This window comes from Callithrix jacchus, chromosome 22, assembly GCF_049354715.1.
Source record: "Callithrix jacchus isolate 240 chromosome 22, calJac240_pri, whole genome shotgun sequence".
Lineage (NCBI taxonomy): Eukaryota > Metazoa > Chordata > Mammalia > Primates > Cebidae > Callithrix > Callithrix jacchus.
The window spans coordinates 40625619-40637561 of record NC_133523.1 but is presented as its reverse complement, the minus strand read 5'-3'; the positions used below and the strand labels follow the sequence as shown (position 1 = coordinate 40637561).

The 11943-nt window shown below is 53.5% G+C and overlaps 1 protein-coding gene across 2 annotated transcripts; it reads left to right on the top strand.

Moving 5' to 3' along the window:
- Positions 1-6260: 6260 nt before the first annotated feature.
- On the top strand, positions 6261-11714 carry GNG8 (G protein subunit gamma 8). Of its 2 annotated transcripts, none has more exons than XM_035284945.3 (3): positions 6261-6827; positions 9837-11256; positions 11524-11714. In XM_035284945.3, the coding sequence occupies exons 2-3, from the start codon at positions 11173-11175 to the stop codon at positions 11650-11652; spliced, it is 213 nt and encodes a 70-aa protein (XP_035140836.1). In that variant the 5' UTR covers positions 6261-6827; positions 9837-11172; the 3' UTR covers positions 11653-11714. The 2 variants fall into 2 exon arrangements, with proteins under 2 accessions (XP_035140836.1, XP_035140837.1); XM_035284946.3 differs by having other exon boundaries at positions 6261-9677; positions 11171-11256.
- Positions 11715-11943: the final 229 nt, after the last annotated feature.

Genomic DNA, 11943 nt, shown 5'->3' with positions numbered 1-11943 from the left:
AAATGGAAACAGCACAGGAAATGGCCAGCCCCTAAGTCCCCTCTCTCACAGTCATCATAGTCAGCAGTTTGATGTACATCCTCCTCCCATGTTTATGTGTTTGCATACATATATGAATCTAGCTATATAAATATCTATGTATGAATATACACATAGTTATACTATATATGTAATATATGTGTGAAACTATATTTTCATAAATTGGACTATATGTATGCAGTATTCATCGCTTTTTTCTGTGAAATCATCTGTGCCTGGAGATTTCTTTATGGGGGGGTTATTTTTAATTTTTTAATTTTTTAATTTTTTTGAGACGGAGTTTCCCTCTTGTTACCCAGGCTGGAGTGCAATGGCGTGCTCTTGGCTCACCGCAACCTCCGCCTCCTGGGTTCAAGCAATTCTCCTGCCTCAGCCTCCCGAGTAGCTGGGACTACAGGCGTGTGCCACCATGCCCAGCTAATTTTTGTATTTTTAGTAGAGACGGGGTTTCATCATGTTGACCAGGATGGTCTTGATCTCTTGACCTCGTGATCCACCCGCCTCGGCCTCCCAAAGTGCTGGGATCACAGGCATGAGCCACCGCGCCCGGCCCATATGGGGAGGGTTTGAATTACGGACTGAATTTGATAGTTATAGTGCTATTTAGGTTTTCTATTTCTTCTTGTGTCAGTTTTGCTAAGCCCTATTCACCTAAGAATTTGTCTGTTTTATCTAAATCTATCTATTTTTTCTTTTAATTTTTGAGATGGGGTCTTGCTCTATTGCCCAGGCTGAAGAACAGTGGTGTGATTGTGACTCACTGTAGCATCAGCCCCTTGGGCTCAAGCAGTCCTCCCACTTCAGCCTCCTGAGTAGCTGGGACCACAGGTACATGCCACCCTGTCTAGCTATTGTTAAACTTTTTATAGAGATGGGGTCTGCTTATGTTGCCCAGGCTGGTCTTGAATTCCTAGGCTCAAGTGATTCTCCTGCCTTGCCCTCCCAAAGTGTTAGGATTACAGATGTGAGCCACCATGTCTGGCCCATTTCATCTAACTTTGGTAACATATTTTCCTATCACTGTATTATTGAGAGCTGCATGTAAGACTCCATTATGGCTGGGTGAAGTAGCTCACATCTGTCATCCCAGCACTTTAAGAGGCTGAGGCAGGTGAATCACCTGAGGTCAGGAGTTTGAGACCGGCCTGGCCAACATGGAAACCCTATCTCTACTAAAAATACAAAAATTAGCCGGGTGTGGTGGCATGCACCTATAGTCCCGGCTACTCGGGAGGCTAAGGCAGGAGAATCAGTTGAACCTGGGAGGTGTAGTCTACAGTGAGCTGAGATTATGCCACTGCACTCCAGCCTGGGCGACAGAGTGAGACTCCATCTCAAAAAAAAAAAAAAAAAAAAGACTCCATTATGGGGATTCTCATAATCTAACCCTATTGTCAGCTCTCCAGTTCTCTTGCTATTGTGAATCTTGCTACAGTAATGTCCTTGCATTTGCCTCTGTGCATATATGTATGTATTTTTGTAGGATCCATTCCTAGAAATAGAGCTGCTTGGTCATTAATAGTATGCCCATTTAAGAACTTAGTGGATACTGCTACACTTCCTTCCATTAACACTGCCCCAACTGACATTTCTAACAGCGGTTTTTGAGATGTGTTTTCTGCCCCTTTGCCAAATGGTAGATGCTATTGATCATTTTTATTTTGCAAATCTTATGGGGAAAAGACTGTGTTCTGTTTTAATTAGCATGTTTCCTCCCTTTTCCTTGAGGTAACACAAGTTTTGTATGCTTACTGGCTCTTGTATTTCCTCTTACGTGAATTGCCTTTTTACTCTTTTTCTCTCTTCCTTCCTCCCTTCTTTCCTTCCTTCTTTTTTTTTTTTTTGAGACAGAGTTTTGATCTGCCACCCAGGATGGAGTGCAGTGGCCTTGAACTCCTGGGCTTCAGCAGTCCTCTCACCTCAGCCGTACCCCCGTCCCAGCAGCTGGGACTACAGGCATGCACCACCACGCCTGGCTAATTTTTCAATTTTTTGTAGAGATTATGTTGCCCAAGCTGGCCTTGAATTCTTGGCCTCAAGCCGTCCTTGCACGATGGCCACCCAAAGGGTTAGGTAAGCCTGGGAGGCTTTCAGAATTTCTGGCGTGAACCACCGTGCTCGTCCTGTTTTTCTGTTGGGTATGTAAAATTATACTCAGTTCTTAGATGGGTCAATGGAGGCTTAGAGAGGGACCATTCCTTGCCCTGGTGACATAGCAGGAGGGATCCAGGGCTCGGACCCAGCCCCCACCTGATTCCACAGTCAGAAGTGTTTGTTGCTGCTTTTACCTTTGACTCTCCTTGGTAGATCTACCTCCCTTTGAGCTTGGAAAGAGCAGGGACCAGGCCTGCTGTGTTCACCTGTATCTTCAGTGCCCAGCCAGGCACTGGGATTAGAGCAGGGACAAAACAGAAAGAAAGCCCCTGCCCTACAGAGCTTCTATGGGGGTGGAGGGGCAGGGTAAGGCATAAACCTAGGTTTCGCTTAGAGTAATAATAAATAAAAGTTATTTTTAAAAGTTTTCCAGGAAAAGCTATTGCTAGACAGGCCCTTGGGAACAGTGACTCCAACTTCATTCCACAAAAGAGGCAACTGAAGTCAGAACGGAGAAGAGACTTGTCTAGGGCTACATAGGTCACTTAGTGGCCAAAATGGTTGAAGTCAATATGGATGTGTATTTAAGGGTCTCCCTTTTAATATTTTAGTGCTGGCCGGGCGCGGTGGCTCAAGCCTGTAATCCCAGCACTTTGGGAGGCCGAGGCAGGTGGATCACGAGGTCAAGAGATCGAGACCATCCTGGTCAACATGGTGAAATCCCGTCTGTACTAAAAATACAAAAATTAGCTGGGCACGGTGGCACATGCCTGTAATCCCAGCTACTCAGGAGGCTGAGGCAGGAGAATTGCCTGAACCCAGGAGGCGGAGGTTGTGGTGAGCCCGAGATTGCGCCATTGCACTCCAGCCTGGGTAACAAGAGGGAAACTCTGTCTCAAAAAAAAAAAAAAATATTTTAGTATATTCACAAAGTTGTGCAAATATCACCACAATGAACTCTAAAACATTTCCATCACCACCTAAGGAAACCCTGCACCACGGCTGTCATCCTGCAACCTTCCCAGTGCCTGGCAACCAATAGTCTATTTCTGCCTTCTGTAGATTTGCTAATTCTGGACATATCATAAATGGAATGGTGGAATACGTGGCCTGTAGTGACTGGCTCCTTTCACTTAGCTTATGTTGGAGAGGAGTGATGCACTCATGCTCCCTGCAGTGTCCACCTCCCGAGTTCAGGTGATCCTCCCAACTCAGCCTCCTGGGAAGCTGAGATTACAGGTACATGCTACCCTGCCTGGCTAATTTTTCGATATTTTTTGCAAAGACAGGTTCTTGCCATGTTACCCAGGTTGGTTTCAAACTTCTGGGCTTAAGCAACTTGCCTGCCTCGGCCTCCCAAAGTGCTGGGGTTACAGGCGGGAGCCACTGCGCCTGGCCGGCATGCTATTTTCAACTTCCATCCACGTAGCAGGTATTAGTACTTCATTTCCTTTTATTGACAGATGACTGATATGTAGTCCACTGTCTAATAGACCACATTTCGCTTGTCCGTTCATCAGCTGACGGACACGTGTGTTGTTTCCACTTTGGGCCATTCTGAATATCGCCTCCGTGAACATTTCTGTATATGTTATTGTGTGTTTTCATTGCTCTTGGGCATACACCTAGGAGTGGAATTGCTGAGTCATGTGGTAACTCTATGTTTCACCTTTTGAGGAACTGCCAGGTTTTAGTTTTGTTTTGTTTTTGAGACAAAGTCTCATGCTGTCACCCAGGCTGGAGTTCAGTGGCACGATCGCAGCTCACTGCAACATTCGCCTCCCTGGTTCAAGCCGTTCTCCTTTCTCAGCGCCCAGGTAGCTAGGATTACAGGCATGCGCCATCATGCTTGGCTGATTTTTGTATTTTTAGTGGAGACGGGGTTTCACCACATTGCCCAGGTTACTCTTGAACTCCTGATCTCAAGTGATCCACCTGCCTCAGCCTCTGCAAGTGCTGGGATTACAGGTGTGAGCCACTGAGCCTGGCCTGCCAGGTTGTTATCTAAAGTGACTGCACCATGGGCTGGGTGCAGTGGCTCACGCCAATAATCCCAGCACTTTGGGAGGCTGAGGCGGATGGATCATGAGGTCAAGAGATCGAGACCATCCTGGTCAACAAGGTGAAACCCTGTCTCTACTAAAAATACAAAAATTAGCTGGGCATGGTGGTGTGCGCCTGTAGTCCCAGCTACTCAGGGAGGCTGAAGCAGGAGAATTGCTTGAACCCAGAAGGCGGAGGTTGCGGTGAGCCAAGATCGTGCCATTGCACTCCAGCCTGGGTAACAAGAGCAGAACTCCATCTCAAATAAATAAATAAATAAATAAATAAAAAATAAAGTGTGCACCATTTTGCATTCCTACCAGCATATGAGGGTTCAGATTGTTCCACATACTCACTTGCTACTATATGGGGACAGTTTGAAACAGGGTCCTTTTGGCTGCTCTGTGGGAAACAGGCTGAGGTCGGAGGTTAATGCAGAGGTCATTGTAATAGTTCGAGCAAGAGGGAAGGGACAGCCGAGGGAGTGAGAGGGACTGGATTTTGGAGTTGCTTTGAAGAGAGAGCCAATAGGAAGTCCTGCTAGGGCACTTGTGGAGTGTGGGAGAAGATGGGGCGTGGTGGCTCACACCTGTAATCCAGCACTATGGGAGGCCAAGGAAGGTGGATCACTTGAGGTCAGAGTTTAAGACCAGCCTGGCCATCATGATGAAATCCCATCTCTACTAAAAATACAAAAAAATCGAGCCCAGTTTGGTGGCTCATGTCTGTAATCCCAGCTACTCAGGAGGCTAAGGCACAAGAATGGCTTGAGACTGGGAGGCCGAGGTTACAGTGAGCCGAGATTGTGCCACTGTATTCCAGCATGGATGACACTGAGACTATCTCAAAAAAAAAAAAAAAAAAATGTTAGCTGTTTGTGGTTGTGCATGCCTGTAGTCCCAGTTACTGGGGAGGCTGAGGCAGGAGAATCACTTGAGCCCAGGAGTTCTAGGCTGCAGTGAACTATGATTGCACCACTGCAGTTCAGTCCCGACAGGCAAGACCCTGTTTCAAAACAACAAAACTCAGATTTACCGTCACCTAAGAAGGGTAAGCCGGAAGTTAGAGCGAATTTGGTTGATGGAATCAGCTCAGTGTTGGATGCGTTGAGTTTGAGAGACCCACTAAACACCCAGGCGATTGAGTATTTGATCCTGGAATTCACTCTTACCGTTTTTTGGTGATTTCTTGAATAATTAAAGTCAGAACGGAATCCGAATCCAGGGCCTCAGTTTCCTCCTCCAAAAAATGGGGACCATAATACCATCAAGCGCTAGGTTGTCATGAGGCTGGGGGCACAGGGCAGGAACTGAGGTCATCTGTTGCGGTCTGCGGCTCGGGAGAGGAACGGAGGCTGCGCTCTCAGCAGGCAGTGTCCGTCTGTCCGTTTGCCCCTTCCCCCAGCTTCTGGCCGCGGTGGAGGAGCGGGAGGGAAGATTGGGTCGTTTCCCTGTCTTTCCCCGCTCTGAGCTGGGTTTCCTCCGCGGGGTCTGCCCAGGCCAGACTGCTGATAGAAACCAGCTGCTCAAGGCGCAGAGGCTCGGCGCACGCCCAGGCCCCTCCTCGGCGCCGGCGGACCCCGATGGGGGGCGGGGAGCGCCTTGGCTCCCCTCCCCTCTTCCGCAGCCCGGCCTGGGGCCCTGGCACGTCCGGCGCGCTTGATGCTTTCCAGATGTGGGCTCGGTTTCCCTCCTCTATCTGGCCCCATTGCGCCCGCAAGGGGAGGGGGGAGGGGAGCTAGGATCCGAGACGCAAATCTCTACCAGGGACTCGGGTCAGGGTCCCCTCCCCGCCCGTCTCCCTTCCCAAATTTCGGTGAAAACCGAATTAAGGTGGGCTGACTGCGGTAGAGGGGCTCCTCCCCCACCTTCACGTCTTCCCAGGGCTCCCGCTTTCTCCAGGTCCGGAAAGAACCCCCAAGCCCCGCCCATGGGGGCACGCCCCCAACAGGACACGCCCCATATACAGCCAGGGATATGCCCCTTAAATCCCCGCCCCCGAACCCCGCCCGTTCGGTCGTGCCTCTGCCGGCCCCGCCTCCGCCGTCGGGTCCCCACTGGAAGGCGCCCTCTGTGCGTCTCTTTGTCTCTCTGGCCGCCTCTGTGTGTCTGTGTCTTAGTCTCTGTGTCTGACTCTGCATTTCGGCTTGGGTGTCTCTCTCCTACCCGCTTCTCTCAAAGTCGTGTCTGCCTCTGCCTCTCGTGTCCCTGTCTCTGCAGCGCCCTTCCCGTCTCTTGTCTCTCTGGGTCCCTAGCTCTCTCCCTCTCTAAATCTGTCCCTATACTGTGTACTGTCCCTATAGCTCCCGGCGTCTCTCTAACTCTCCCTGCATCGCTCTCCCACGTCTGTGAATTTCTCTGCGTCCATTTTCCGTCCTCTCCCTCCAGTCCCTGGCTTCCTCCCGAGACTCCTTTGGTCCCGAGTCTCCCCTTCATCTCCCGCCGGGCCCTCCTCCCTGTGGCCACCTCCTCCAGAGACCTCGCGGGGCCGGTGGGCGGCTGGGCGTGCTGTGCGCGCCCTCCTGTGGCCGGCAGGGGCTGCGTGTGAGCGCCAGAAGGGGAGTGCTGGGGAGCGAGGGACGCTGGTGTTCGCGGTGACACCGGGAAATGGCGTGTGACACCGGGAGACTGTGTGTGTCCTGACGTGAGATGGTGTGTGACACCGGGAGATGGCGTGTGACACGGGGAAATCGTGAGTGTGCACTGCCGGGATATGTGTGACATCTGGAGAGTGTGTGAGTGTGCACTGCCGGTAGATGGTGTGTGACGCCAGGACACTATGTGAGTGTGTACTGCGTGATGGTGTGTGACTCCAGGGGATCTGTGAATGTGCACTGCCGGCAGATGGTGTGCGACTCCAGGACCAGGACACTATGAGTGTGCACTGCCGGGAGATGGCGTGTGACATCTGGAGAGTGTGAGTGTGCACTGCCGGGAGATGGCGTGTGACATCTGGAGAGTGTGAGTGTGCACTGCCGGGAGATGGTGTGTGACATCTGGAGAGTGTGAGTGTGCACTGCCGGGAGATGGCGTGTGACATCTGGAGAGTGTGAGTGTGCACTACCGGGAGATGGTGTGTGACATCTGGAGAGTGTGAGTGTGCACTGCCGGGAGATGGCGTGTGACATCTGGAGAGTGTGAGTGTGCACTACTGTGAGATGGCGTGTGACATCTGGAGAGTGTGAGTGTGCACTGCCGGGAGATGGCGTGTGACATCTGGAGAGTGTGAGTGTGCACTGCCGGGAGATGGTGTGCAATGCCAGGATCAGGACACCCAAAGTGTGTACTGCCATGACGGTGTACTGGTGAGATGGCATGTGATGTTGGGAGTCTGTGTGTGACTGATATTGTGAGATTATGTGCAATAAGGAGAGGCTGAGTGGGACTGCATATGTCAGAGATGACATGTCGCTGGCTGTGACACTGTGAGATGATTGGTGATGCTGAGCGATGGTGGGTGACTGTGTGTGCGGATGAGAGGTTGTGATAGGGTGTGGGAGAGACACTCTTTGGGGCTCTTTATGTGACACAGAGACCATCTGTGGGAGTGAGACATCGGTGTGTGTGAGGGGGCAGTGTGTGTGACGGTGAGCATACCGTGCTGTGTGCCACACAAGCAGACTGTTTGAGATAGAGCGAGACTCACAACCGGTGTATACTGAGAGGTGGTGTAGGCAGTGTCATGAGAGGCTCACAGGGGGCCTGGGACAGACTGAGTGTGTCAGATAGTTTGTGTTGACCACACTGTGTATGGCTTGTGAAAAAGTGTGTGATTTGGGCACAGTGCTATAATCCCAGCACTTTGGGAGGCTGAGGCGGGTGGATCACAAGGTCAAGAGATTGAGACCATCCTGGTCAACATGGTGAAACCCCGTCTCTACTAAAAATACAAAAGATTAGCTGGGCATGGTGGCGCGTACCTGTAATCTCAGCTACTCAGGAGGCTGAGGGAGGAGAATTGCCTGAACCCAGGAGGCGGAGGTTGCGGTGAGCCGAGATCGCGCCATTGCACTCCAGCCTGGGTAACAAGAGCGAAACTCCATCTCAAAAAACAAAAAAGAAAGAAAAGAAAAGAAAAACAACAACGAAACCCCAAACTGTGTGACTACGTGTGACACTGAGCTCGTGAGAGATGGCAGTGTTGTGACAGCGAGTGTAAGTGTGTGCAGCTGTGCAGGCCATTCAGAATCGAGAGTGTAAGGGAGGCCATGTGTGTAGAAGACAAGAAATTATGGACAGGCGGGAGTGAGTGTATGAAACGCTGCGAGACTGTGTGGGACTCTGCGAGACACTGAGCTATCATGGGTAGCCAGGTATGACACCAGGAGATGAGGCGCATGCATGTGTGTGACAGGGACAGACTGTGTGTGGAGGGAATGTGTCAGATGTGAGTGACATTAGGAGACTGTGAGAATGTGACCTTCCGCGGGTGTGTGTTACTATGAAATGCTATAAAATAGTGTGTACCTGACAGGTCGCATGGATAATTACATGCCACCACGAGACACAGACCGTGTGAGACTGGGACAGGGTGTGAGACTGAGGGAGAAGTTTAAATGGCATACAAGGCCAGGCGCAGTGGCTCATGCCTGTAATCCCAGCATGTTGGGAGGCAGAGGCAGGTGGATCACCTGAGGTCAGGAGTTCGAGACCAGCCTGGTCAACATGGTGAAACCCTATTTTTAGTCTCTACTAAAAATACAAAAATTGGCCAGGTGTGGTGGCATGTGCCTGTAGTTCCAGCTACTCAGGAGGCTGAGGCAGGAGAATCGTTTGACCTTGGGAGGTGGAGGTTGCAGTTAGCCGAGATCCTGCCACTCCAGCCTGGGCGACAGAGTGAGACTCCGTCTCAGAGAAAAAAAGGGGGAATGCAAATGTGTGTGACATTTGGAGATATTATATGTGACACTATGACAAACTGCTGGCACGTTTGATGTTCTGAGATGATTTATCTGACTGTGCAGCCCTGGGGTCGCCATTGGTGGTGGCCGTGTGTGGCATTTGGGGCAACCACGTGAGGTGGTGTTGAGCAAGGTGATTTGTGAAACTGCGTGGTGCTACCGCATGATAGAGGAAGATAGTGTGTGTCTGTGTGAGGGACAGTGAGCAGGAGGCTGGTGGGGTGACACTGAGGTGGCGAGTGTGGCTGAGTGAGAAGCTTTGTGGGACACGCTGGGGAGGTTTGTGTGACTGTGGATCAAATGCAGTGAGGCCCGGGGCCCAGCCATTCTGGTGAGTTTGAGAGAGGCACAGAGTCACAGAGGACAGCAGCGGCAGAGACACAGGGAGAGGGACAAAGATAGGACCTCCAGACAGGAGAGTAGGCCCAGAGAGGCAGCCCCAAGGCTGGCGGCGGGGGACAGTGGCAGCGGAGACGTGGCTGCGGGAGGAGGCGGGTCCTTGGGGCTGCACCCCAGGGGAGGGGGCGGGACAGGCTGGAGGGACCCAGACGCTGCTTCTCAGCCTTGGTCACCGCTGCCAGCTGGCCCTGAGCAGCAACAGGTAGGAAGCTCCGGTCCTGGCCCCACAGCTGGTCCCTTTACCTGCTCCATGCCCACCGTCTTTCGCCTGGGAATGAATGAATGAATGAGTGAGTGAATGAATGGCCTTATTCTTCTGCATCTCCATCAGCCTGTCTCCTGCTTTGTTCCTCTCTCCCAGGTCCTGGATCCATCTCTCCCCAACCCTCCATCTCCTTCTCTGTCCTGTCCCTTCTGTCCTCTATCCCTCTATCTCCTCATCTCTGTCCCTTTATCACCTTGGTATCTCTCTGCTCCTTCCTCCATCCCTACTTCCTTCTCTCTCCTTCCCCTCTCCCTCCATCTCCCCATCCTCTCCCACCCCACACCTCCTCCCTCCATCACCCCATCCTCTCCCACCCCACACCTCCTCCCTCCATCACCCGATCCTCTCCCACCCCACAGCCCTCCCTCCATCTCCCCATCCTCTCCCACCCCACACCTCCTCCCTCCATCACCCGATCCTCTCCCACCCCACAGCCCTCCCTCCATCTCCCCATCCTCTCCCACCCCACACCTCCTCCCTCCATCTCCCCATCCTCTCCCACCCCACACCTCCTCCCTCCATCACCCCATCCTCTCCCACCCCAGAGCTCTCCCTCCATCTCCCCATTCTCTCCCACCCTACACCTCCTCCCTCCATCTCCCCATGCTCTCCCACCCCGAAGCCCTCCCTCCATCTCCCCTGCTCTGTCCCTTTGTCCCCTCGGTGCCAGTCGCCTTGTACCCACCCCGTTTCTTGCTCCCCCCTCCATTTGTCCTTCTGTTTCCTCCCATCACCTCATCCATCCACAAGCCTCTCCCTCTCAGTATCCCTCTTCTCTTCCTTCTCCCGTGCCTCTGTCTCTCCCTCATCACTTTGTCCCTGCCTCTGCACTCCCCCTTGTCCCTCTGTCCATCCAATCGGCCTCTCCTCGGGTGCCATGGTTGGGCTCCCCCAGCCCTCTCCCCTGGCTTCTAATGAGCAGAGGAGCCTTTGAGGTGGCCAGGGTTGGGTGAGGGGGCAGCTGCTGCCAAGGCCCTAATGAGGCCCCCTCTGTGCCCCTCCTGCCGTGATCTTAATTCCCTGTTCTCCCTGGAGCCACTGCTAATTGGCCTGGGGAGGGGCCCCCTCCTGGCTCCCACTCTGCCCCCAGGGGGTGAGGACACCTGGATCCTGATGCAGCACCTGTGGCCCTGTGCTTCTGTCTCAGCCTCCCATCTGTGCGCCCCTCCTTCCCTCCCTAGCCCCTCCCTGTCCTCGCCCCACCTGCCTTAGGTAACTCCGTCTGTGCACCCCTCCACCGCTCCTCTTGTTCCTGTCCTCTTCCTCTATCCCTCCCTCCACCTGCCTCTGGCCTTCCCATTCCCGCGCCCTTCCACCCTCGCACCGTTACCGGGACCCGCCCCCTCGCCCCACCTCGGGACCCAGACGTATCCTAAGCTGCCCCCACAGCCCCTACTCCCGCGCGGCTTTTAACCCCTTCCCCGCCGCAGCCATGTCCAACAACATGGCCAAGATTGCCGAGGCCCGCAAGACGGTGGAACAGCTGAAGCTGGAGGTGAACATCGACCGCATGAAGGTGCCGAGTCGGGGTGGGGGATAGGGCGGGGATTCTGGGCCTGGGGTCTGCTCGGGGTTGGGTCGGCCCGGAGCCACAGTGCAAGGATGCCTGTTGTAACGGGGCTGGGCAAGGCGGGGGGCTGGGGGGCAGGACAAGGGAGGGGCCTGTATAGGGGCGGGGAAGGGTGGGAGGAGGTGCCAGTGCAAGGGGCGGGGCCTAAGGGGGCGGCCGCCGGGAGCCGGGGCGGAGCTGGGGGGGGCGTTGACATCACCCGGGTGCTCGCAGGTGTCGCAGGCAGCGGCTGAACTCCTGGCTTTCTGCGAGACGCACGCAAAAGACGACCCGCTGGTGACGCCAGTGCCTGCGGCAGAAAACCCCTTTCGCGACAAGCGCCTCTTTTGCGTTCTGCTCTGAGCCCTCCGGACAGCTTACCCTCCCCTGCCAAAGTATGGATCTAATAAAACTTGGTCACTGTCGTGGTGCCTGTGCTTTCGGGGAAACTGAGGCACACAGAACTTGGGGCCACCGTGGGGGAAGCTGTGTCCGTTCTTATTCCTTCCGAGTGTGTGTGCTGGGGGTGGGGGTGGTTGTGGAGGAAGTACAACTCCACTAAAGCCTCGGAGGAGATGCGGATTCCGTGCTGTCTCCTCCCCGATCGATCCTGAACTTAATGGTCCCGACAGCCCCAGAAAGCAGCAGATTACT